Source organism: Hypanus sabinus, chromosome 5 (assembly GCF_030144855.1).
Source record: "Hypanus sabinus isolate sHypSab1 chromosome 5, sHypSab1.hap1, whole genome shotgun sequence".
NCBI lineage: Eukaryota > Metazoa > Chordata > Chondrichthyes > Myliobatiformes > Dasyatidae > Hypanus > Hypanus sabinus.
This window is the reverse complement of record NC_082710.1, coordinates 174,937,722-174,965,352: the sequence shown is the minus strand read 5'-3', so window position 1 is coordinate 174,965,352 and position 27,631 is coordinate 174,937,722. Positions and strand designations below refer to the sequence as shown.

The window sequence follows — 27,631 nt, the reverse complement described above, 5'->3', positions numbered from 1 at the left end:
GCGGAGTGAAAGGGCTTTGGCTCCACGGGCTTCGGTGGTAATGGGACGAGGTGAGGCAGTTGTTGATTGCAAAAGGAGGTAGTATGTGTGTGAGGCCAGTTTTCTGTGGTCGGTGTCAGATGTGGGAGGTCCTGGAGTCTCCCGGCGTCCCGGACGGCCACATCTGCACCCGGTGCATCGAGGTGCAACTCCTAAGGGACCGTGTTAGGGAACTGGAGCTGCAGCTCGATGACCTCCGACTGGTCAGGGAGAGCGAGGAAGTGATAGAAAGGAGTTACAGGCAGGTGGACACTCCGGGGTCATGGGGGGGACAGAGAGATGGGTCACAGTCAGGAGAGGGAAGGGGAAGAGTCAGGTACTAGAGAGTACCCCTGTGGCTGTACCCCTTGACAATAAGTACTCCTGTCTGAGTACTGTTGGGGGGGACAGCCTACCTGGGGAATCAACAGTGGCCGTGCCTCTGGCACAGAGTCTGGCACTGTGGCTCAGAAGTGTAGGGAAAGGAGGAGGAAGGCAGCAGTGATAGGGGACTGTAGTCAGGGGGTCAAACAGGCGATTCTGTGGACGCAGGAAAGAAACTTGGATGGTAGTTTGCCTCCCAGGTGCCAGGGTCTGGGATGTTTCTGATTGTGTCCAACATATCCTGCGGTGGGAGGGAGAACAGCCAGAGATCGTGGTACATATTGGTACCAATGACATAGGCAGGAAAAGGGAAGAGGTCCTGAAAGGAGTTAGGAAGGAAGTTGAAAAGCAGGACCTCAAAGGTAGCAATCTCGGGATTACTGCCTGTGCCACGCAACAGTGAGAATAGGAATAGGATGAGGTGGAGGATAAATGTGTGGCTGAGGGATTGGAGCAGGGGGCAGGGATTCTGGATCATTGGGACCTCTTCTGGGGTGGGTGTGACCTGTACAAAAAGGACGGGTGCACTTGAATTCCAGGGGGACCAATATCCTGGTGGGCAGGTTTGATAGAGCTGTTGGGGAGGGTTTAAACTAGTTTGGCAGGGGGGTGGGAATCAGAATGTGAGTGCAGGGGTTAAGGTAGAAAGACAAGGGCATGACGCTAAGAGTTCTGAGTTGATGAGGAAGGACAGGCAGGGGACAGAACATAATTGTAGCCAGTTAAAGATGTTAAAATGTGTCTATTTCAATGCTAGGAGTATTAGGAACAAGGAGGATGAGCTTAGAGCATGGATTAGTACATGGAACTACGATGTTGCGGCCGTCACTGTAACTTGGTTGGAGGAAGGGCAGGATTGGATGATGCAGGACCCGGGGTTCAGGTGTTTTAAAAGGAATAGGATGGGAGGTAGAAAAGGGGGGAAGTGGCATTGCTGGTCAGGGATAGTATCACGGCTATAGAAAGGGAAGACGCTGCAGAAGGAGTGTCCACGGAGTCAGTCTGGGTGGAAGTCAGAAATAGGAAGGGATCAATCTCTGTGCTGGGAGTAGTCTATAGGCCCCCAAATAGCCCTCGGGACACCAAGGAGCAGATAAGCAGGCAGATTTTAGAATGGTGCAGGAAATACAGGGTAGTAGTTATGGGTGATTTCAACTTCCCTCATATTGACTGGCACTTCCTGAGTGCAAGGGGGATAGATGGGGCTGAATTTGTCAGGTGTGTTCAAGAAGGATTCCTGACACAGTATGCGGACCGGCCGACGTGAGGAGAGGCCATACTGGATCTAGTTCTGGGTAATGAACCTGGTCAGGTGACAGACCTCTTGGTGGGGGAGCATTCTGGTGAGAGTGACCACAGCTCCATTAGCTTCAGCATAGCTATGGAAAGGGATCAAGTCAGATAAAATGGTAAAGTGCTTAACTGGGGAAGGGCTAACTTTGAAGGGATGAGGCAGGAACTAGCGAGAGTAAATTGGAAACAGATGTTCAAAGGGGAAAGCACAGAAGTAATGTGGGAGAAGTTTAGGAACCACTTGAGCTGGGTTCAGGATAGGTTTGTCCCACTGAGGCAAGGAAAAAATGGTAGGAAAAGGAAACCGTGGTTGCTGAAACATATGAGGCAAGTTGTCAAGAGGAAAAAGGAAACATGTTAGATATAAGAAGCAGGAAGTAGGAGGGGCTTATGAGAAATATAGGGTAGCCAGGAAGGAGCTAAAGAAAGGAGTTAGGAGAGCTCGAAGGGGGCATGAGAAGGCCTTGGCATGTAGGATTAAGGAGAACCCCAAAGCGTTCTATGTGTATGTGAAGAATAGGAGGATGACGAGAACGAAGGTGGGACCGCTAAAGGATAGAGAGGGCAACATGTGCCTGAAGGCAGAGGGGGTTGGGGAGGTCCAATATGAATACTTTGCTTCAGTGTTCACAAGTGAAAAGGATCTTGATCAGGATGAGGTCGAAGTAGAGCAGGCCTGTGTGCTGGACAATGTGGAGATTAAGGAAGAAGAAGTGCTGGATCTTCTTAAAAACATTAAGATTAGTAAATCCCCAGGGCCGGATATGATACACCCCAGGTTGTTGTAGAATTGAGAGAAGAGATTGCAGGAGTATTAGCCGTGATCTTTGAATCCTCTTTGGCTGCAGGGGAAGTGCTGTAGGACTGGAGAATGGCAAATGTAATTCCCTTGTTTAAAAAAGGTAATAGGGAGAAACCTGGGAACCATAGACTGGTGAGTCTTCCGTCAGTGGTGTGCAAACTACTTGAAAGGATTCTTAAGGATAGGATCTATGAGCATTTGGAGAAGTACAGTCTGCTCATGGATAGTCAACTTGGCTTTGTGAAGGGAAGACCATGCCTCACGAGCCTGATAGAGTTTTTTGAAGAGGTAACAAAAGAAATTGATGAGGGTAGGGCAGTGGATGTGTTCTACATGGACTTTAGCAAAGCATTTGACAAGGTCCCTCATGAGAGACTCATCTAGAAAGTCATGAGGCATGGGATAATTGGAACCTTGGCTGTTTGGATAAAAAATTGGCTTATAGGAAGAAAGCAGAGGGTAGTTGTGGAAGGAAAGTATTCTGCCTGGAGGTCGGTGACTAGTGGAGTGCTGCAGGGATCTGTCCTGGGACCCCCGCTATTTGTGATTTTTATAAATGACCTGGATGTAGAGGCGGAAGGATGGGCGAGTAAGTTTGTAGATGACACAAAGATTGGAGGAGTTGTGGATGGAGCTATAGGTGGTCAAAGGTTACAAGAGGATATAGACAGGCTGCAGAGTTGGGCAGAAAAATGGCAGATGGAGTTCAATCCAGACAAGTGTGAGGTGATGCATTTTCGAAGGACAAACCAGAAGACTGAGTACAGGATTAATGGTCAGTTACTTAAGTGTGTGGATGAACAAAGGGACCTTGGTTCAAAGCCATACATTCCTCAAGGTCGCTGCGCAGGTTGATAGGGTAGTTAAGAAGGCCTATGGAATGCTAGGCTTCATTAACAGGGGGATTGAGTTCAAGAGTAGAGAGGTCATGTTGCAACTCTACAAATCTCTGGTGAGACCGCACTTAGAGTATCATGTTCAATTCTGGTCACCTCATTACAGGAAGGATGTGGGGCTATGGAGAGGGTGCAGAGGATATTTATCAGGATGTTGCATGGTTTGGAGAACAAGTCATATAAAGCAAGGTTAGCAGAGCTGGGACTTTTCTCTTTGGAGTGTAGAAGGATGAGAGGGGACTTGATAGAGGTCTACAAGATTATGAGAGGCATAGATAGGGTGGATAATCAGTACTTGTTTCCCAGGGCACCAATAGCAAACACATATGTACAAAATTAAGGGAGGGAAGTTTAGGGGAGTCATCAGGGGTAAGTTTTTTACACAGAGGGTTGTGAGTGCCTGGAATGACTTGCCAGGGATGGTGGTGAAGGCTAAAACATTAGGGGTATTTAAGAGCCTCTTGGACAGGCACATGGATGAAAGAAAAATAGAGGGTTATGGGGTAGTGTGGGTTTAGTACTTTTTTCAAGGATTATATGGGTCAGCACAACATGGAAGGCTGAATGGCCTGTACTGTGCTGTGTACTGTACTGTGTTCTGTGGTTAACCACAAGACTGTAAGACGCAGGAGCATATTCAGGCCACTCAGCCCATCGAGTCTACTCTGCCATTCTATCATGGCTGATTTATTATCCCTCTCAACCCCAATTTCCTGCCTTCTCACACAGTAACTTTTGGTGTCTTGCCTAAGAAGCTCTAACTCTGCTTTAACTAAACTCAGTGACGTGGCCTCCACAGCCATTGGCGGCAATGAATTCCACTGATTCATCACCCTCTGGCTAAAGAAATTCCCTCTCACCTATGTTCTAAAGGGGTGTCTCTCGATTCTGAGGGTGTGCCCTCTGGTCCTTGACACAGCCACTTTAGCCACAGCCACAAACATCCTCTTCGCCTCCGCTCTATCTAGGCCTTTCAATATTTGGTAGGTTTCAATGAGATCCCCCTCATTCCAAACTCCAGTGAGTACAGGCCCAGAGGTATCAAATGCTCCTTATATGTTAACCCTTTCATGCCTGGAATAATTCTTGTGAATGTCTTCTAGATCCTCTCCAGTGCCAGCATATCTTTTCTTAGATAAGGGGCCCAAAACTGCTCATAACACTCTGAGTACTCTGGCTAATGCCTTATAAAGCCTCAGCATCACATCCTTCTCTTATAAAATTAATTGCCAACTTAGTTTAAATCCTTCCCAACAGCTCTAGGAAATGTGCTAGCAAGGATATTGGTTGCCCCGGGTTCAGGTATAAAGCTGTTTCTTTTGTACAGGTCATACCTTCCCTGGAAGAGATTGCAATAATCCAGAAATCTGACATCCCGCCCTTTGAGTTCCTCAGCCACTCATCCATCTGTGTTATCATCCTGTTCCTACCCTGACTAGCACATGGCACTGGAAATAATCCAGAGATTACTACCTTGGAGGTCTGGCTCTTCAACCTTTTCCATAACTCCCTACATTCACTGTGCAGGACCTCTTCCCCTTTTCTATGTGCACTATGACCTCTGGCTGTTCGCCCTCCCTCTTGAGAATCTTCTGTAGCCGCTCTGACACGCCCAGGACTCCAACACCTGGGAAGCAACTCTCCATCCTGTCTTTTCTTCCACGGCCACGGAATCTCCTGTCCATCCCCCTATCAAGTCTCCTATCACTACCACTGCCTGATTTTACCCTTCCCTGTTGAGCCGCTCCAGATCCTTGATCCAGTCAGGAGCTGAAGTTGGGTGCACTTCCTGTAAATGCACAGTAGTCATCAGGAAGGCTGTCAGGTACCCTGGAATCTCGCAGGAGCAGCATTCCACTGTATGGTTGGTTTCTGTGCTGTAGTGCACCGTATCTGTGACTTTTCTCCTGATTCACATTGCCCCCATCACCCTCTTTCTTTCAGATCCCCAACTTCTCCATCTGCCCATCATTCACACACTCCTCCCACTGGTTCCCTCTACCCTCCCTACCTCCATCCCTTCATACCAGAGGTTCCCAACCTTTTTATTACCAGGGACCAATATCATCAAGCAAGTGCTCTGTTGATCTCAGGTTGGGAACCCCTGCTTTATATGGCACTCCACTTTCCTCTCCTATCAGATCCCATCATTTTCAGCTTTTTAAATCACTGTCACATCTCACCTCCCAGCTTCTGACATCACTCCCACTTTCCCCTCCCTCATCTGACCATCACCACAGTCACCTGGTCCACCTGCCAGCTCTTGCTCCACCTTTTCGTACTGGCTATCTTCCCTCTCTCTATCAGTCTAGATCAGAATCAGAGTCAGGTTTATTATCACCGGCATGTGAAGCGAAATTTGTTAACTTAGCAGCAGCAGTTCAATGCAATACATAATATAGAAGAGAAAAAAATTAACATAATAATAATATATAAATTGTAGTATACGTATATTGAATAGATGAAAAACATGCAATAAAACAGAAATACTGTATCTTTGAAGGGTCTTGACTGAAACATTGACTCTCCATTTCCCTCCACAGATGCTGCCTGACCTACTGAGTTGCTGCAGTACCTTGTGTTCCTGATTCCAGCATTTAGACTCTCATGTTTTCAGAAAGGGACTACCCTGTCTTTAGTTCATAAACAGATGGCCAACTAATATCGGGAACAATGCCATCCAGTCCTAGAAGGATCTTTAACGTTATAACTGTGCATTGAAGGATAATCAGGCAAAATCTGACTCCCAGGGTCCTGGACATCAACATCTCAGAGGATCTACCCTGGGCTCAACGCACCAGTGCTATCAAGGTGGAGCAGACTCGATGGGCTGAATGGCCTAATTCTGCTCCCATGTCTTATGGTCTTATGACGAAGCCGCACCAGCAGCTCTACTTCATTAGGGGTTTGAGGGTACTTCGTATATTACTAAAGATTCCAGCAAATTTCTACAGGTGCAGTGTGCTGCCTAATCTGGAGGCCCCAATTAACAAGAGTGTCAGGGGCTGCAGACTCAGCCAGTTCCATCACAGGCACAACCCTCCCCACCAGCAAGGACACCTTCAAAAGGCAGTGCCTCAGGAAGGCAGCATCCAGCACCCTCACCACCCTCCCTCTTCTCATTACGACCTTCAGAGAGCAAGTACAGGAGCCTGAAGACACACTCTCAATGATTTAGGAACAGCTTCTTCCCCTCTGCCATCAGATTCTGAATTAATCCATGAACACTCCCTCAGCATTTTCCTTTTGCAATATGTATGCTCTATGTATTTATTGTTATAATTTACAATAATTTATCTGGCCCGCACTGTACTGCTCCAACAAAACAACAAACTTCACAACTGATATCAGTGACAATAACCAGATTGATCACTGCAGTCAGTAGGCCTGTATGGCCAAGCATACTTGCAGTGTGAACTGAAGTCTGGAAGGTGCATGATGGCAGTGGCCTGGTGTGTATGGGTCAAACCGAGCTGGCAGGGATGGGCCTGCGAGCGGGGAATGAGCCAATGTTTGGCCACTGCTGGGATGGACTTCGAGGCGAGGCAGAGTCAAGGTGGTGGGGCCCAGGCCCAAGAGCAAGGGAAAACCCTAGGTTTGATTGATTTAAATTAGAAAGGACCCTGGTACGAGACAGAATGAGGCTGTGGGGCATGGGCTCAAGTAGGGATCGAAGTGGTAGGGTCTGGGTTTGACAGTGAGGAATGACCCAAGCTTTGGATGATTAAATTGCAGACCAAATTGTAAAGGGTATCGGAGCGATAGATGGGCAGGCCGGATCAGCTTGCTGCTTCATGAAGTTTACTGGACTCTGCACTGAACTGAGGCTGTAATCTGAAGCTAACGGGCTCCTGAATCGGCTTCAGTGATGACTGGCTTCATGGCCGTGAACTCACTTTTGTGAACTTCAGCTCTGAATAGTATTTCCTTAATTTTATTGTTTGCAGAGTTGTTTTTTCCCTGCAAATTGGGTCTTTTTTCATGGGTTTTATTTGTTTTGTGTCTGCCTCTAAGGAAACACATCTGAGGATTGCATGTAGAACATTTACTTTGATAATAAACGTACTTTGAACTCTGGTCAAGGAGATGGAGAAAGGGCAGTGGGGCTGGAGAGGGGATCCCAAAGGTTATGCTGTTGGCCAGGAAGCATTGGAGCAGGAACAGAAACAGGGCGGAGAACTGATGCCGGAGGGCACAGGGACCTGGAGGATTCAGCAAGCAGGGACTTACCGGTACCAACATAAAGCAGCCACGAGCAGTCCGCAGAGACCCGTCACCGCACAGATAATAATCAGAGCTGAGGAGAGAGGTGAGAGGGAAGGAGAGTTAGCGGACAGTGGCTCAGCGAGTGAACTCTGTCTCTGCAGAAACCACCATTACATGCAGCACCAGGCAGACGAGGGCTGCAAAAGGGTTGTCCAGGGCAGACGGGGGGTGGTCGGAGTGGGAAAGGGGCCAGAACAGGTCCCCTGAGCCCCTTTGCCACCCGCTGCGAGTCCTGACCGGAACATTTTCTCAATGGTTTGTTTCTAAGACAGTTGATACCACAATTCTGAGACCAGCGATCCAAAGCCTCCACCCATCAGTCCGTTCATTCCCACTGCCATCCACACCCCAAACATTGCCTCACTGTTCCACCTCCTCTCTCTCCAAAAGAGCTTTTCATCCCATTATCTCCGTTCTCCTTCCCCATCCTACCTCCTACCCAACTTCCTCCTCTCTCACTCGCTCTCCCACTGCCTCCTTAGCTCCCTCTCCCCTCCTCCACTTACACCACCTACTCTCCTACTCCTTCTTCACAGCTCGCCCCTCCTTCTCTCTAACCTCTGCAACTCCCCACTTCCCTCTTTTCTCTCCTTAAAGCCACTCTCCTTCATTTCACCATCTCTCCCTCTCCTTCCCCATCCTGCTGTCTGCAACTCCTCCTTCTCCATCTCTAACCACCCCTCTCTCACACCCCCTCCTTCTCCGTCTCTAACCACCCCTCTCTCACACCCCCTCCTTCTCCGTCTCTAACCACCCCTCTCTCACACCCCCTCCTTCTCCGTCTCTAACCACCCCTCTCTCACACCCCCTCCTTCTCCGTCTCTAACCACCCCTCTCTCACACCCCCTCCTTCTCCATCTCTAACCACCCCTCTCTCACACCCCCTCCTTCTCCATCTCTAACCACCCCTCTCTCACACCCCCTCCTTCTCCGTCTCTAACCACCCCCCTCTCACACCCCCTTTTCTCTGTAACTTCCCCTTTCCCTCACTTTCTGTCTAACCTCTTCTCTAAACCCCTCTCTCCCTCACTTCCTCTTCTGTCTAACCCCTTTCTCCCTTACTTCCCCTTCTCTCTAACCCCCCCTCCCTTGCTTCCCTTCTCTCTAACCCCTTCTCCCTCGCTCTCCTTCCCTCTAAACCCCTCTCCCTCAATTCCCCTTCTCATTAACTCCTTCTCCCTCGCTCCCCTTCCCTCTAACCCCCTCTCCCTCGCTGCTCATCTCTCTAACCCCCTCTCCCTTGCTCCCCTGCTCTCTAACCCCCTCTCCCCTTCTCTCTAACCCCTCTCCCTCAATTCACTGTCTCATTAACCCCTCTCCTTTGCTCTCCTCTCTAACCCCTCTCCCTCGCTCCCTCTAACCCCCTCTCCCTCACTCTCCTTCTCTCTAACCCCTCTCCCTCAATTCCCCTTCTCATTAACCCCCTCTCCCCTTCTCTCCTCTCTAACCCCTCTCTCTCACTCCCCTTCTCTCTAACACCCTCTCTCACTCACTCCCCTTCACATCCCTCTCTCTAATCCCCTTGCTCCGTCGCTTCACCTCTCACTAATGCCCTCTGCTGCACTTCCCCATCTCACTACCCCCTCACATCCCTCTCTCTCTATCTCTGTGCTTTCGCTCTCTCTCTCTCTAATGCCCTCTCCCTCACTTCCAAATGTCCCTCAATGTCCAAAAAACAGGAGAGTTGATGGTGGATGACAGGAGGAAGGGAGACATCAATGGGACTGCAGTTGAGAGGGTGAGTGGTCTCACGTTCGCCTGGACTGTACATCCGGGCTGTGTGGCAAAAAAAGCACAACAGCGTCTCCTCCACCTCAGACGACTGAAGGAATTCCGCATTGGCCCTCAAATCCTCAAGACCTTCTACAGGGCACCATTGAGAGCATCGTGACTGGCTGTATCACCTCCTGGGACAGGAACTGTACCAGCCTCGATCATTAGGCACTGCAGAGGGTGGTACGGACAGCCCAACACATCTGTGGATGTGAACTTCCCTTGAGAGCATTTACAGCAGCAGGTGTGTAAAGAGGCCTGGAAGATCATCAGGGGCACCAGTCACCCCAACCATAAACTGTTTCAGACCATAAGGTATAGGAGCAGAAGTAGGCTATTCGGCCCATCGAGTCTGCTCCGCCATTCAATCTTGGGCTGATCCAATTCTTCCTGTCATCCCCACTCCCCTGTCTTCACCCCATATCCTTTGATGCCCTGGCTAATCAAGAACCCATCTATCTCTGACTTAAATAGCTGCTTCCATCTGGCCTTAAAGGGACTGCAGCATTAAAGCCAGGACCAACAGGCCATGGGACAGTTACTTTCTACAAGCCATTAGACTTATAAATTCACATGTCTGTACATTGCAGTGGCATGTACAGATTTCTACTCCCTTGTGTTGTGGGACAGATGTACGATTTAAATAAACTCTATTCAATTCCTTCTCTCTTTCTAACCTCTCTCTCTAACCTCCCCTCTCCCTTTTCTCTCTAACTTTCTGTCTCCCTCACTTCCCCTCTCTCTAACTTCCTATCTCCCTCACTTCCTCTCTCTCTAACCTTTCTCTTCCTCACTCCCTCTCTCTAACCCCTCTCTCCCTCACTTCCCCTCTCTAACCCCTTCCTCCCTCACTTCTCCTTTCTCTAACCCCTCTCTCCCTCACTTCCCCTCCACAGGCTTCCCTTTCACTCTCTCCCTCCCCATTTCCTCCAATTTCAAACTGGCTTCCTGTTACTTACCCATTGAGACCACGTCGTTCAGCAGCCGTGGCAGCCTCCTGCTCCCATTCCTCCCTGTCACGGGATGCGTGTCTGGTGTAGTTTTCACTGTGGCCTGGGACTCTGTGGCGCGCTGGTGGGCAGACGGTGGGTTGTGGAGGCTGGCAGCAAGGCTGGTGTCGGTGGGCTCTGGGCGTGGTTCAGGGGGCGTGGCTGTAACAGCAGTAAACATACGTGGTTATGACTGGCGATTGCAGTCCCTGAACTACTCCAGTGGAACAGAACTAGCTCTCAGAATATAAGCCAGGGCAGGCCACTGGGACCTTGATACATGCTGCATCATTCATCAAGATTGTAAATGAACATATTGCCACAAGCCACAAGGGAAGAAGGAGGAGCCATGTGCAAAGAGAAGTGGGTGGTGTCTTAACAGAAGTAGAGTCACGTTGGGAAATATCCCTTCACACCAAATGGTTTCTGTGTTTTTTTCATCTATGGGAAGCTAGCGATGCTCTCAAAGAATGATACAGCATGGAAGAAGGCCATTCAGCCCAACTAGTCCATACTGACCTAGTTGCCATTATAAGCTATTCCCATTTGCTCGTGTTTGTAGCATATCCTTCTAAACCATTCCAATCCACATATTTATCCAAAAAATTTTAAATCTTGTTATGCCCACCACAACCATTTCCTCTGGCAGCTCATTCCATACATGAACCTCCCCTTTTAAATCTTTCCCCTCTCACCTTAAATCTATACCATCTAGATTTTTTGTTCCCTTTCTCGGGGAAAATAAAACATCTGTACTCACTTTGAGCATGCCCCCATGATTTTACACAAGTCCTCGGTCTATCATGCTCCAGGAAATACTGTACTCGCCTGTCCAACCTCTCCCTGTAGAGCCATAAGGCCATAATACATAGGGACAGTATTAGGCCATTCAGCCCATTGAGTCTGCTCTGCCATTCCATCATGGCTGACTTATTATCCCTCTCAACCCCATTCTCCTTCCTGTAACTTTTGATACCCTGACTAACTAAGAAACTGTCAACCTCCATTGTAAATATGCCCATTGACTTGGCCACCTCAGCTGTCTGTGGCAATGAATTCCACAGATTCACCACCCTCTGGCTAAAGAAATTCCTCCTCAGCTCAGTTCTAAGGAAACATCCTTCCATTCTGAGGCTGTGCCCTCTGGTCCTAGACTCCCCCGCTATAGGAAACATCCTCTCCATGCTCACTTAAGTAGGCGTTTCAATATTCGTTCGGTTTTGGGAAAAACCTTCATCCTACTAAACTCCAGTGAGTACAGACCCAGAGACATCAAACACCACTCATTGATTAACCCTTTCATTCCCGGGATCATTCTTGTGAACCTTCTTGGCACCCTCACCAATGCCAGCATATCCTTTCTTAGATGAAGAGACCAAAATAGCTTTTAATGCAGCAACCTTGTAAATCTTCACTGTAGTCTATCTACTCTAGTGACATCTTTTCTATAACAGGAAGACCAAGTGTGGCCTCACCAAAACTGTGAACAATACAGTCCAATCGAGCGCTAGTTTACAGTGAGAAAATGGAACTGAGACCAAAGATTCCTCAGGAATTGCCCAGTTCACCAACTGCTTTGAGGTGGAGGACTGGACAATATTCAGGAATTCATCTTCAAAATCTGAGTGAATATGCCACAGTTGTCATCGACTTCATTAGGCCTGGTGTGGATAAGTGTGTGATTTCAAGAACATTCCGGCTATATCCAAACTAAAAGCTGTGAATGAGCCAAGAGATTCGTAGATAGCTGAGGGCTGTATCTGTGATATTCAAGACCAGCGATCCAGACCGATAAAATAAGTCTATGAACAACCTATGGAAGGCTATTTTACGAGTGAGAAAACCATTCTGATTGAAGCTAGACATAGAATTGGATGCATGTCAGCTCTGGCAGGGTTGGCAGGCACATGCTTCCAAAGAGTGAAGCCTAACATCATGATTGGTTGTGAAACTTCACTCCCAGATGAGCTCAACACCTTTTATACACACTTCAAAAGGGAGAATAAAACCACAGCTGTGCAAATCCCTGCAGCATCTGGAGACGTTGTGGTCTCTGTCTCAGAGGCCAACATCAGAACATTTTTCAAGAGGTGTACCTGATCGAGAATTGAAAGCCTGTGCCAACCAACTTGCAGGAGTGTTCAAGGGCATCTTCAACCTTTCACTGTTGAAGTCGGAGATTCCACCTGCTTCAAAAGGGTGACTACCAGACTAAGAAGGGCAGGCTGAGCTGTCTCAATGACTACCGCCTAGTTGCAATCATATCTACTGTGATGAAGTACTTTAGACCATCAGACCATAAAATATAGGAGCAGAAGCAGGACATTTGGCCCATCGAGTCCGCTCCACCATTCAATCATGGGCTGATCCAATTCTTTCAGTCATCCCCATTCCCCTGCTTTCACCCCATATCCTTTGATGCCCTGGATAATCAAGAACTTACCTATCTCTGCCTTAAATACACCAAATAACTTGGCCTTCACAGCTGCTCGTGGCAACAAATTCCACAGATCTACCACCCTCTGACTAAAGTAATTTCTCCACATCTCAGTTCTAAAAGTCCTTTAATCCTGAAGTCGTGCCCTCTTGTCCTAGAATCCCCTACCATGGGAAACAACTTTGCCATGGGAAATAGCTTTGAGAGGTTAGGCATGGTCAGAGTCAACTCCTGCCTAAGCAAGGACCTGGGCCTGCTGCATTTTTCCTATTGCTACAATAGGTCTACAGTGGATACGATCTCACTGGCTCTCCGCTCAGCCTGGGATCACCTGGACAATAGCAATACCTACGTCAGGCTGCTCTTTATTGATTACAGCTCAGCATTCATACCCTCAGTATTAAACAACAAACTACAAACCCTGGGCCTCTGTACCTTCCTCTGCAACTTGATCCTCATTGGAAAACCACAGTCAGTGCGGATCAAAAATAACATCTCCCCCTCCTCAGTGACAATCGACACTCCCCAGTGACAGTACCTGCTCCTTGGGGGTGGGAGGCAGGTGGAATGTTCCCCCCATTTCCCACCCCACCAAAGAGTAGGCATTCTGGCTGCAGCTGATCTTAGTCAGCCCATGTAAAGCTGCAGAGCTTGATAATGTCCCTGGTGGGGTGGTGAGGGACAGTGCAGCCTAGTTAGAACTGAGGTTCTAACAGACATGGTCAACATCTGTCTGGATCAGTTCACTGTTCCCTCAGGCTTCAAGGCAGCCACCATCATCCCAGTGCCCAAGAAGGTGACGGTAACCTGACTACTGCTCAGTGGCACTGACTAAAAACAATAATGAAGCGCTTTGATTGGCTGGGTATGGATCACATTAGATCCCAACTCCCTGCTTCATTGGACCCTTTCCAGATCGCTTATCGCTCAAATTGATGATGTCATAGCCTGTGCCCTCCACTCCAACCTACCCCACCTGCAAAATGGTGCCTCATCTGCCAAGATGGTGTTCCTCCCTCAGAAGCTGGTGGGTAAACGGTCCTCGTTGGGTCGCAACACCTCTCTCTGTAAATCAATCCTGGCTTCTTGACAGAAAGGCCGCAGTTAGTCCGTGTTGGCGGAAGCTTCTCTAGCTCCGTCATGATGAGCTCTGGCGCTCCCCTAGGGCTGCAAGCTCAGCCCGCTGCTGTTCACACTGCTGATGCATGACTGCGCCGCTAGGTCCATTTCAAGCTGAATCATCAAGCTCGCTGTTGACACAACAATGATGACGAGACAGCATACAGAAAGGAGGTAGAGTGGCCGGTAGAATGGTGTGAGCATAACTTGAGTTTCAACGTGAGCAAAACCAAAGAGGTGATTGTGGGCTTAGGAAGGTGCAGGCTGACTGCTCTTCACTGCACATAAACTCTCCTCCACGGAGAGTTTGGAGCATCAAGTTGCCGAGTGAGTACCCACACTGACTGATAATACCTGGACCTTCAACACCATCTCTTTGCTCAAGAAAGCACAGCAGCACCTCCACTTCCTGAGAAGGTTGAGGCCACTGTGTCCTCTCCCTCCTCCACTCTAACCAATTTTGATGGGAGCACTATTGACAGTGCCCTGATCAGCTGAATGGCTGTCTGGTACATGAATTGTAAGGCATCCGACTGCAAGTCCCTACAAAGGATTGTGAGGACTGCTGAGAGGATTGCAGGGTCTCTCTCCCACCCATTTTATCAGGAGCGCTGAGTACGTATGGCCCTTAGGGTTGTCAATGATTCCCTCCCATCCATCCAACAATTCCTTCAAAGTTCATAGAAAATTTATTATCAAAGTATATATATACATCACCTTATACAACCCTGAGATTCATTTTCTTGTGGGCATATTCAATAAATCCATAATAAAATAATAACAGTAACACAATCAATTGAACACATCAAAAGGAAGTTCAACCAGCGTGCAAAAGACAACAAACTGTGCAAATACAAAAATGAATTAATAATAATAAAAAAACAATAACTATCAAGAACACAAGATGGTGAGTCCCTGAAAATTAGTCCATGGATTGTGGGAACATCTCATTGAAGGGGCAAGTGAAGTTGAGTGAATTTATCCCCTTTGGTTCAGGAGCCTGCTGGTTTGAGTGGTAATAACTGTTCCTGAACCTGGTGATGTGAGTCCTGAGTCTCCTGTGCCTTCTTCCTTATGGCAGCAGTGAGAAGAAAGCATGTCCTGTGTGATGGGGACCTCTGCGGGATGCTGCTTTCTTACGACAATGTTTCATGTAGATGTGCTCAGTGCTGGAGAGGGCTTTATCTGTGATGGACTGGGCTCCATCCTCTACTTTTTGTAGGAATTTCTGTTAAAGAGCATTGGTGTTCCTCTACTAGGCTGTGATGCAGCCAGTCAAAATACTCTCCACTATAGAAGTTTGTTAAAGTTTCAGATGTAATGCTGAATTTTTGCAGACTCTTAAGGAAGTAGAGGTGCTCCTGTGCTTCCTTTGTAATTGCACTTACATACTAGGCACAGTTTAGGTCCTCTGAAATAATTTCGTCAAGAAATTTAAAGCTGCTGACCCTCTGTATCCAGAGATACCGGCCATGTGACAGATGCACTGCCACCTGGCTGGTTGGAGGACACACCACATGCCGATCAACATTTGGTCCCTCCCAACTAATCAATGCACACCTAAATTATTGGTCACCTTAATTGGATTATCGCACCCAGCCCCATGCTTTAAAAGGTGAGACTTGGCCTTCCTTGCCCTCTCTTACAGACCACCTCATTGGAGGTAAGTGCATTGATTTATGTTTGGGAAGGTCTATTGTTTGTCCTGGTAAGGGAGCCGCAGCTATCCAAGGTCAAGGGGGATAGCTGTTGTAGTGCTTTTCCCTTGTTCTTTGTTTGTGTAACCGTGCCCTGTCCCCACACCGCTTCCCGTGTATTGTAGTTGCTTGTGTTGACCTGACTTCCCCTTGTAAATAAATTCCTTATTATTAAAACTGTGTGTGTCCGCCTCTACTGTTGAGACTCAAAGAACCAGTTGTTTTCCATCACAATATTTGGCACTGCGAGCAGGGTCTCATAGGTTTTGGCTGGACACAAGCACAGGGGATAATGTTCTGGAATAAGGGGAAGAAAGCCAGTGCAGGCTCCCAGGATAAGATCCCCGGGTGGGCTGATGAAAGGGAGGGATTTGAGAGTCTGGCCAGCATGCTGGCAGATCACGGAAAACCAGTGACTGGTCTGAGCAGTTAGAGCCCCGTGGAGAGAAGCTGGGCCTTCATGTGGTCTCCCTCCTGAAGGAATCAGGGTTCCCCAAAGCCAAGGGGAGTCCAAGGGGTGCCTTCTGGTTGTTTGCGTCCCTGCTGAGACGCCAGGTTAGAATTACTGATCACCTGCAGCACTTGTGTGGTCAGAAGGACAGGGAAATTGAAGACCTCAGTCAGCGTTGTTGCACGCTGAAGGAAGCAGCACAGGCTGCCCAGGCCCGAGACAATGACCTTGAAGTTCGGGGAACTGAACTTGCCTGTCGCCCCATAAAACTTCAGCCGGCCAGGGCAGCCCGTCGGTCTGGCTGGCAGCCGGACCCGTTAAAGATTTGAGCCTCAGTCCAGTGTGGCGACAAGCTGGACGCATGGCTGGGGGATGGGGACATCTGGCTGATAGTGACGATGAGGGGGTGCCCGAGGTACCAAGGTCCCACAACCACCCTTCCCCCTCCTCACCCGACCTCCAACATGCCCGACCCGTCACCACGCGGTCCCAGGTTCACCGCAGGGAGGAAGGGAATGAGGGGGAGACGGCCGGACCTTCCCCAGTCACTCCGAGACCACGGAGACCCGGGACTTCTCCCCCAAGGAACTGACCCAACTGGCGGATCGCTACCGCCAACAACCAGGCGAGCACCTCACGGCCTGGCTGCTCTGGCTGTGGGACGAGGGGGGGCCCAACCTCAGCCTCTCCCATCAGGAGGCAAGCGCCCTGGGAAGCCTCTCTGACCGGCAGAGCATAAACAATGCGCTGCGGGCGCCACAAGCTGAAATCCGCGACGCCACAACCCTGTGGGATCGCGTAGTGACCGCGGTACGAGCTCACTATCCCACACTCCTGGAGTGGGATCTGCACGGGCACCCGCAATGGGGTACGGTCAGTGAGGGCACCCGGGTTATCAGGGAATGGGCACTGGTCAACGGCATCTATCAAGGTGCCTGCGACCGTAACTTCCTTGAAAACACATGAGTGACTGGTGCCCTACCGGGATACTTGGTCACTACCGCACGCCCCGATCTGAAGTTGGTAATCCTGCCCCTCATGGCACCAGCCAGCGGTAGGACCGTACGGGATGCCATCACCCTTCTGGAGGGACTAGAATATATGCAGAGGGGGGCACCTACACAGGTCCGGAAGACCGAGACAAGGGCCTGAGACACTATCTCTCTCAGATAAACACGCAGGCAGCTGTACACGGACCTGCTGCGTGCAGGGGTGGATCGTAACCAGATAGATGGCATCCCCACCCCCAACCTATATGCCCTGTGGAAGGAGCATTGCAGGGGGAAGACTACTTACAAAAAGACCACCCACACTGAGCCACCCTCCGCGCCTCCCCTGCCCGAAACTGCCTCGAAGCAGAACTCAGACAGCTCGTCAGGCAGGAAATGTCCCACCTCCACCAGCAAAGTGCCTCACCCCTGGCGTGGCAGCCCTCTTCCCCCCCCCTCCCATAGGATGGCCAGGGCCCCCGGCGCATTTGCTCTCTCGCCCTTTCCCGCCCGGGGGACCTGAGGCCACATATACCCGTCACAGTACATCGGGGAAAAGGAAACACTCAGAGGTGGATGGCGCTTGTCGACACAGGTGCCCAGCACACGATTATCCCAGGCAATCCTGCCTTATGGAGGGGTACGGACTTGCAGATAGAGGGATTGGGGGGCTCCCTGTTACGAGCTAGGAAGGTCACCCTTCGCTAGCCATAGGCAACCATTCCCCCAGACGTGTACAAGTCCTTATTGCCTCCTCCCCAGAATGTATTCTCGGGTTCAATGTTTTAAAGGGACCAGCTCCTCCAACACAACACCTCATGGGGCAATTGGTGGCCGTTTGGGTCCCTAGGGGGTGGTGGGCAATTGTCATTCACTGGTCCATCGCACTCATTCTTGTAATCATAGCCATTTCTATACTATGTTGCGCATGCCAGCTGATTAAGAGTGTCTCTGCATTTACTTAGCTGCTCAAAATTGGTTATTTCTGGTATATACGATTTTGTTTCACCCTCTTGTGTGTTGGCTATGTGGTGCGTCTTCCGAGGGGTGGAGTGTATCCAGAGATACCGGCCATGTGACAGATGCACTGCCACCTGGCTGGTTGGAGGACGCACCACATGCCAATCAACATTTGGTCCCTCCCAACTAATCAATGCACCTTAATTGGATAATTGCTTACCTTAATTGGATTATCTCACCCAGCCCCATGCATTAAAAGGTGAGACTTGGCCCTGGATTGGTCTCTTACAGACCACCACATTGAAGGTAAGTGCATTGATTTATGTTTGGGAAGGTCTATTGTTTGTCCTGGTAAGGGAGCCACAGCTATCCAAGGTCAAGGGGGATAGCTGTCCTAGTGTTTTTCCCTTGTTCTTTGTTTGTGTAACCATATCCTGTCCCCACACCGCTTCCTGTGTATTGTAGTTGCTTGTGTTGACCCGACTTCCCCTTGTAAATAAATTCCTTATTATTAAAACTGTGTGTGTCCAGGCCTCTACTGTTGAGACTCAAAGAACCAGTTATTTTCCATCACAACACCCTCTCTATCTCCAATCCCCTGATGAAGACCTCTGGCTTCCTCCTTCGGAAGTCAACAATCAGCTCCTTGGTCTTGCTGACATTGTTGTTATGAAACTACTCAGACTGATTTTCAATCTCCCTCTTATATGCTGATTCATCACCACCTTTGATTCAGCCTACAGCAGTGGTGTCGTCAGCAAACTTGAATATGGCATTGGAGTTGTGCTTACCTACAAAGTCTTAAGTGTAGAGCAGGGGTCTAAGCACAAGATGGTGCCAGTGAACCCTTATCAGGTAGGAGGTACCTTAGCATTAGGACAAGAACTGTTCAGATGGGAAAGCACTTTATCCCCAGGCTATCAGTTGACTGAACTCCCTGCCACCACCCAGGCCTCATCACATATGAGGCACTAGTAGTGTTATAGCGTATAACGCTGCTTTTTAACTGTATAAGCCTCATATTATTTGTTAATTTCTTTGTGGTAATATTACTTTGGGCTGGCTAGTGGTGTAGTGACATCAGCCCTGAACTTCGAGGTTGATAGTCCTGAGTTCGAATCCAGCCGGGTCCCAACCTGGACAGCAGTATTATCTGCGTGGAAGAAAGACCTGGGAATCTACTTCCCTACCTTGCTACAAAACCCCTATGGGCAACTACAGCCATGAGCTGAGGACTCTACAACAGCAATATTACTGATGTGTGAGTTGTGTGTTTTGCACCTTGGTCCGGAGGAGTGTTTGGTGATATACATACATATGGTTGAAAGGCAATAACCTGGACTTGAACTCTGGGGCGAAGTCTTCTCCCACTGGGCCAACAGGGATTGGAGTAGGCCATCGACTTTGGCAGCTTCTTTCACCACATCTAAAACCAGAATAACAGTGCAATTTCTTTAGTATTTCACCATCATTTAAATGTAAAGTTTTGAGGAGACCAACCTCGTCAGACTTGCCGACAGAACCACTGAAATGGAGAGGATCGAAGATTGTTCTCAGTGCTGCCGCCTACAGGCGAAGGGAAGCAATTTATAGTGACATTACCAGAATGAAGAGAGCAGGGGAGTCGTTGGGAATTTACAGTCCGATGTGATGGGAAGGAATTCACAGGTTGAGGTGCTGGGAATGGGGAAATTACTGCGACACCACCAGTCTACGCAAAGTGCTGGTAGAACTCAGCAGGTCTGGCAGCATCTATGGAAGGGAATAAACAGTCAATGTTTCAGGCTGAGATGCTTCATCAATACTTGGGACTATTTATTCCCATCCAGAGACAGTGGCTGACTTGCTGAGTTCCTCCAACATTTTCTGTGTCTATGTGTTTGCTCATGGTTTCCAGCATCTGCGGAATTGTTTAGGTTTATGACCACCAAGTGTAAAACTGGGAGGGGGTATTCACTCACAGACCAATGGAATCTGTTGGACGCACCAGAGGGAGAGCAGAAGGGAAGAATCTAGCAGATCATCCAAAGAACAGCACCCCTGACACTGTAGCACTCCTTTAGCTATAGGGAGTGAGTGAGGGGTCTGCAGTAAGGAGTTCAAACTTGAGCATCTGGAGTGGGGTTTGAACCTGGCTTCTTCAGACAGAGGTCAGAGAGCATCTGAACAAGCACAGGAAGCACATTACTTGTCTGAGGCAGTGGGCCAAAATTCACTAGTGGTGTCACTGTGAATTCTGGCGCCTTCCACGTTCAGCTTGTGATATCACAGTGGGTTCCCAACTGAACACTCAAAGGGCAGCAGGAACTCAGCAGGTCAGGCAGCATCTACGGAGGGATATGAACAGTCGACATTTCGGGCTGAGACATTTCAATCAGGACCAATTGCTCTCCTGTCAAACTTCAAAGTTCAAAGTAAATTTATTATCAAAGTACATATATGTCATCATAGGCAACCCTGAGATTCATTGTCTTGTGGGCATACTCAATAAATCCATAGAATTCGGTCTGGCTTCTGGTTTAAGATGGCTCAGTGACTGCTTGTTGGTGGCAAACAAAACAAAGAAAACAAATAAATATTTCATTAATTACATATTAATGCTAAATGCTCACTGCAAGCAATAGACTGTAACTTCCCTGTCAGTGCTGAGCCTTTGAAACACTTGTATGACCCGGCATTTTTGGTGTGGGGACTGAAGTCTCGAAGGTGCAGGCTGGCTGTGGTGTGGTGTGTGTGGGCCAGGGAGCAGGCAATGAGCTAATGTTTGCCCATTCCTGGAGTGAACTCGGATGCAATTTGATTTGGCGGGACCGAGGTGAGACGAGCAGAAGTGATGCAGAGTCGAGGCAGCAGGGCCCGGGCCTGGGCCTGAGAGTGAGGAAAGACCTGAGGTTTCACTGACTTTAAGTGCTGAGCCAAATTGGAAAAGTTTGACCAAATCAAAGAGGTGGAGCACATATCGAAGCAGCAGGGTCCAGGTCCAAGAGCAAGGTTTGGATGATTTAACCACCGGGCCAGTTTAAGAAGGAAAGGGCGTCAGACCCAAAGGTGAGTCACCGGCTGGTTCTAATTGCTGCTCCGCGATGTTTACTCTTCGCACTGAACTTGAACTTGTAACTTCGTGAGGCTTACTCATCTCTGTTCTGAACTGTGGCTGTGGCCTGCAGCTGTCAGTGTGAACTCTCTTTTGTGAACTTCAGTCTGAATGCTATTTGTTTACTTTCATTGTTCACATGTTTTTCTTTCTTGCACCTTATCTCCTTGCCTGCCCATCACCTCCCTCCAGTGCTCCTACCCCCTTTTCTTGTTCCATGGCCATCTGTCCTCTCCTATCAGACTCCCTCTTCTCCAGCCCTGTATCTCTTTCACCAATCAACTTCCCAGCTCGTTACTTCATCCCTGCCCTCCCCGTTTAACCTATCACCTTGTGTTTCTCTCTCCCTTCTTTTAAATCTACTCCTTTTTCGTCCAGTTCTCCTGAAGGGTCTTGGCTTGAAACCTGGACTCTACTTTTTTTCTGTAGATGCTGCCTGGCCTGCTGAGATCCTCCAGCAGTTTGGGTGGCTTGCTTTGATTTCCAACCTCTGCAGATTTTCTCTTGAAGTGCCTGATGATTGAAGGATAATAACTATTCCTGAACCTGGTGCGAGTCCTGATGTTCCTATGCCTTTTTCCTGACGAAGGCAGCAAGAAGAAAGGATGTCTCGGGTGGTGGGGGTCCCTGATGATGGATGCTGCTTTCCAGTGACAGCGTTTCGTGTAGACTTGTGGTGTCACAGTGAATACCCTCTTCTCACACCTCATTATTCATCACTTTCAAAGCTCAAAGTACAGTACAACCATGAGGTTTGGCTCCTTACAGACAGTCACAAAACAAGAAACCCTAAAGAACCCATTAAAAAAAGATCCAACCTGCGAAAAAAAACACCCAACATACAGAGAGAGGGGAAATAGTGCAAATATGAAAGTGTAGGAATATAAGAAGCTGTAAGACTACATCACGGGAACGACATCGGTAGTGCCAACAGGCTGCACTGCCTCAAGAAAGCAACATCAGTCATCAAAGATCCCCACCATCCGGGCTCTGTCATGACATTGGGAAGGAAGTACAGAAACCTGAGTCCCACACCATCGGGTTCAAGAACAGCTGCTTCCCTTAATGAACCACCCTGCTGAACACCAATCACTCTCTCAGAACAGCAACCCTGCAAGCACTTTGCTCGACCGTGGATCTTAGTTCTTTCTGTTCTAACGTGTTCTTCCTTCTAAAAATTATATATATAATTTATGTTTAATTTACATTTCCTTCTGTATCAGAGGCCTGTGCCTGTGACAATAAACTCAGCTTTGAATTCCCCTTGCCAGCCTTACAGTGAATTGCACCCACTAACGTTAGACTTAGCGCTGCAATACAGGACATTGTAAAGTCTGGCTGATCATGTTCCGTCGGCAAGTGAGATAATGGCTCCCGTGATCGTTTCAATTGCGGGAAGAGTCACAATCAATGTCCCGTTTTATAGTCCACCTGGAAACCATACTCACCAACGTTGTGAAAGGCAGGTGCGGCGTAAACGGCAGAGAGGAGAGAGAGTAGCAGGGGAGCCCTCATAGCCGCGGCTCGGCTCTGTACTAATGCCTTCAATCTGTTACTTTTCCATGCTTTATCTCCCCGAAGCAGCTGATTAAAGTGTGTGACATAGTAACATTGTCCAGTGCAAACACAGGTGTTGGGCACAACAGAGCTTTCCATCTGTCGCTTGCTTATAAGCAGAACCCAGTTCCCCAAACCCAGTCTCAGTGTTTAGAAGGTTAAAAAGTAGATCAGGTCCCACAGAACAGGCCCTTTGTCCCACAATGTTGTGCCCAGATATGCGATCAATCTAATCCTTCCTTCTCACATAGCCCTCTGATTTCCTTTCATCCATGTGTCTACCTTAAAGTCTCTTAAATATCCCTAATGTATCTGCCTCTGCCACCACTCCCCGGAGTGCGTTCCAGCCACCCGCAACTCTCTGTGTACAAAACCTACCTCTGGCATCCCTCTACACCTTCGCACCTTCCTCCACTCGCTTTAAAAGTATGGCCCTTGTATTAGTCATTGCTCCTCTTGGGTAAAAGGCACTAGCTGTCCATTCTGTCTATGTATCTCATTATCTTATCGACATCTATCAAGTCTCCTCTCCTCCTCTGCACTCCAAAGAGAAAAGTCCTAGCTCACTCAACCTTTCCTCTTAAAACATGCTCTCTAATTCAGGCAACATCCAAATAAGTCTCTACTGCCCCCTCCCTAGAACTTCCACATCCTTCTTACAATGAGGCGACTAGAACTCTACACCATACTCCAAGTGTGGTCCAACCAGAGTTTAGGTGTGTCGCATGCAAAATGAAGTTTTTCTCTGAATGTGATGATCATAAACCAAGTTAACACCCTCAAAGCCCCTTCAAACCAGGAAGGGGTAAATCACCCCCAGAGGGCCAAGAGAGTGGCAATGTGCCATGGTTAAAAGGGTGAGGAGAGCTTCAAGTTCCAGGGAGCGAACATCATTAATAGCTGTCCTGTTCAAACCACATTGAAGTCACGGCCAAGAAAGCTTGTCAACTCTTCTACTTCCTCTGGGGGCTAAAGAAATTTGGCATGTCGTCATTGACCATCACTAATTTTTACTGATGGACTCGAGAGCAAGTATCCAACCCTTACGTATCACGGTTTGGCGTGGCACCTGCTCCGCCTGTGACTGCATGAAGCTGCAGAGAGCTGTGGACACAATTCAGCACATCACACAAACTAGCCTCCCATCCATGGACTCTGTCTAAACTTCTCACTGCCTCAGTAAAGCAGCCAGTATAATCAAAGACCCCACCCACCCCAGACTTTCTCTCTTCTCCCATTGGACAGATGACACAAAAGCATGTCCCACCGGACTCCAGGACAGCTTCTATCCTGCTGGTAAAAGACTATGGATTAGGCCCCTAATGCTGTAAGATGGACCCTTGACCACACAATCTACCTCGTCACACTTTGCACCTTGTCCTCTACCTGCCCTGCACTTTCTCTGTAACTGCATTCTATCGCTGCTTTTCACGTACTACCTCAGTGTTCCGATCTGTATGCATGGCATGCAAAATAGTGTTTTACTGTATCTCAGGTTCATCCGAAAATAATAAACTGAGTAATTGAAGTGTTAATACTACTGAATGTCTGTCTTGACCAAATGACACTAAGAATGTAAAGAGTTTGGCATTATATAAATAACGTCCATTTCCTTCCACTTATGATTAAAGGTTATTTTTTACCGGTAGTGTTTTCCCCACTCACCGTGCCTCTGGTGTTCTGTCAGTGCACACTTCTCCTCACCATCCTCTCGGTAGCCAGAAAGGCAGGGACCGCAGTCCTGTGACCCAGTGGGACAATGGTTGCGACGGCGAAGGGCACAGTCCAGGGGACTAGGACAGCTGGATGCTACATTTGAGACAGAAAGGACAAGAAAACGAGTGGTTGACATTTATTGTTCTGCAGCAAGACCCGAGAGCCTGCCAAACCTTCTGTCCAAGCTAAAGGGAGAAAAGGTTTCACTGCATGTATGCTTGATGTTGGCAGAGATCTTGGCCTCACTGAGCTGTTAGTGGAGGGGGCTTTCAGCTCACCTTGTGGTCGGCCATCATTTTCCCCGTGCCTCTGCTGGCAACCCTGTGAGAACATAGAACATAGAACAATACAACACAGGGACAGGCCCTTGGGCCCAGAATGGTGTGCTGAACCAAAACAATTAGTAGTCAAATGGCTTTCTAAACTTACCCCATGTCTACACAATGTCCATATCCTTCCACCTTCCTCACATTTATGTGCCCATCTAAATGTCTTTTAGAAGTCCTTAATGTTTCTGCCTCTACCCCCACCCCAGGCAGCACATTCTAGATACCCAACACTCTCTGTATAAAACACCTGCATCTAACATCCTCTTCAAAATTAGACCCTCTCACCTTAAATGCACATCCTCTGGTACTAGACATTTCAACCCTGGATGCTGTCTGTCTGTCCGCTCTGTCTATAGCTCTCATAATCTTATAAACCTCTCTCAATCTCTCCTCCACCTGTCCAACCTGCTATAGTACATGCAGTCTCATCCTGGTAAACCTCTTCTGGACTTTCTCCAAAGCCTCGACATCTTTTCCTATAATGGGGCGACCAGAATAATGTGCTATACTCCAGGTACAACCTGACAAGATAATTATAAAGCTGCAATATAACTTCCTGACTTTTGCACTGAATGCCTTGACTAATAAAGGCAAGAATACCATATGACTTTTTAACCACCCTATCAACCTGTGTAGCCACTTTCAAAGAGCTATGAACTTCAACCACAAGATCCCTCTGCTCATCAACACTGATAAATTCTCTGCAAAGAGTTCATCTGTTATTCCCCACTCCTCATCAAAGGGCCTGAAGGCACACACTCAGCAATTCAGGAACAGCTTCTTCCCCTCTGCCACCCGATTCCTAAATGGACATTGAACCCGTGAACACTACCTCACTTTTTAAATATATATTCTTTCTGTTTTTGCATGATTTTTAATCTATTCAATGTATTTATACTGTAATTTATTTCTTTTTTCTTTTTCTTCTAGATTATGTACTGCTTGAACTGCTACTGCTAAGTTAACAAATTTCACGACATATGCTGGTGATAATAAACCTGACTCTGATCTAGAGGTGCTGGAAGTCCCAGCAACACACACAAAATGCTGGAGGAGCTCAGCAGGCCAGGCAGCATCCATGGAAAAGAAGTCCATTCAATGGTCTCATAGCAGTGGTGTAGGAGCTCTCCTTGAGCCTGGTGGCATGTGTTCTTAAGCATTTGTGTATTCTATCCGATGGAAGGGATGGGTGTTAGGGATGAAGAGAGGATGGCCAGAGTGGGAGGGGTAATTGATTATGTTGGCTGCCTTCCCTGTTATGGTATACATCTGCCTGCACCAGCTTCTGGGGTTTAGGTACTCCGATTCTCCAGAGTATGGATAGCTGGTGAGGTCCCTTTAAAGATTCGGGCCACTCTGTTAATTAGTTACCCTGTTTTAGTGCTAGGATTCTGATACTTAAAGAGCACCTGAACTCAGTTCAGTGCTCAATTGTCAGCTCGACTTTAGTTCAGTATGCAATTGATTTTTTGATTTGTCTCATTTGGATTCTCATCTAGCATCTGGTGAAGAACCCCGTTCTCATCTCAGTCTCAAAATTGTGTCTCCAGTCTAGTCTCATGGCAGCACTTCCTCACTTAGGCCTCTTGTAACAGTCCCAAAGCAATGGGAAGTGAGGACGGAGTCCATAGAGGGGAGGTTGAAATTCATGATGGACCGAGTTGCAATTTCTTGTGGTTGCACCTGTATCATAGTCGCAGTATGTACTGCCAGCAGAGGTGGTGAAAGCAGATGAAATAGAAACGTTGAAGAGGCATTTAGACGCAGGAACTGAGAGATATGGACCATTCTAATTAGCACCCCCTGCACCTCCATTCCCCCCTGCTGTTAACCCCATCACTGCACTGTTAAAACCCCTTTTTCTAATGTAATGCATGCTGGTATTTATGCATTGATGCACATTTTATTCCATATCTGTACTGCAACCTCCAACTTTATATTTGTATATATGCACAAGAGATACTGCAGATGCTGGAAATTCAGAGCAACATAATGTCATGATGAAGGGTCTCAGGTTCGTTCCTTTCCAGAGATGCCACCTGACCTGTTGAGCTCCACTAGCATTCTGTGTTTTTGAAATATATATAATTCTTTATTTTTTGTAATTGTTGATTTTTTTTTGCACATCACAGCAAATTCCTAATACATGTAAATGTATTTGCTAAATATAATTCTTGAACTAGGTGCAGTTTAATTCAGCGTCATGTTGTTCTCAGTGTCAGTAAGACTAAAGAGCTGATTGTGGACCTCAAAGGGTAGAATGAGGAAACAGAAATTAATCCTCATACAGGAACCAAAAGTGGAGAGAATGAGCAATTTTAAGATTCGGGGTGTCAATATCTCTAACGAACTAACCTGGTCTCAACATATTAATGAAGCTATAGAGAAGGCAAGACAGCGGTTGTATTTCAATAGGAGTTTGAGGAGACTGGTTTGTCACCTGAACCATTTGTAAATTTCAAACCATGGAGAACATTGACTGGCCGCATCACCATCTGGAAAGAGTGTGTGTGGGGGGTGGGGAGTTACTTCACAAGATCAAAATAGTTTGTAGGAACTTAGAAAATTAGCAGCTCCATCATGGGTCCTTGCCTCCATCGTATCCAAGATATCTTCAAGGATCAACCATCATTAAGGAACCCCAACACCCAGGACATGCCGACTTCTCATTGTCACTGTCAGAAGGCACACACCCAGCAATTCAGGAACAGCTTCTTCCCCTTTGCCATCCGATTTCTAAATGGACATTGAGCCCAGAAACAGAACCTCATTATTTATTTATGATTTTATTTGTTCTATCTAGTGGTGACGAGACAGCCTACAGAGGAAAGGTTAACACCCTGACACAGGCGTTCCAAGAT

At 47.9% G+C, this 27,631-nt stretch overlaps 1 protein-coding gene across 1 annotated transcript in view; it reads right to left on the bottom strand.

The window, feature by feature from the left end:
• Nucleotides 1–27,368, bottom strand: part of LOC132394831 (neural proliferation differentiation and control protein 1-like) — a 37,511-nt gene extending 10,143 nt beyond the window's left edge. The window contains exons 1-6 of the mRNA XM_059971235.1: nucleotides 27,363–27,368; nucleotides 24,720–24,762; nucleotides 24,391–24,534; nucleotides 19,390–19,500; nucleotides 10,392–10,583; nucleotides 7,624–7,690 (exon numbers count right to left, since the gene is read on the bottom strand). Of these exons, the coding sequence (XP_059827218.1) occupies nucleotides 7,624–7,690; nucleotides 10,392–10,583; nucleotides 19,390–19,500; nucleotides 24,391–24,534; nucleotides 24,720–24,762; nucleotides 27,363–27,368 (563 nt within the window). The remainder of the gene's footprint in view (nucleotides 1–7,623; nucleotides 7,691–10,391; nucleotides 10,584–19,389; nucleotides 19,501–24,390; nucleotides 24,535–24,719; nucleotides 24,763–27,362) is intronic.
• Between the last annotated feature and the right edge of the window lie 263 nt (nucleotides 27,369–27,631).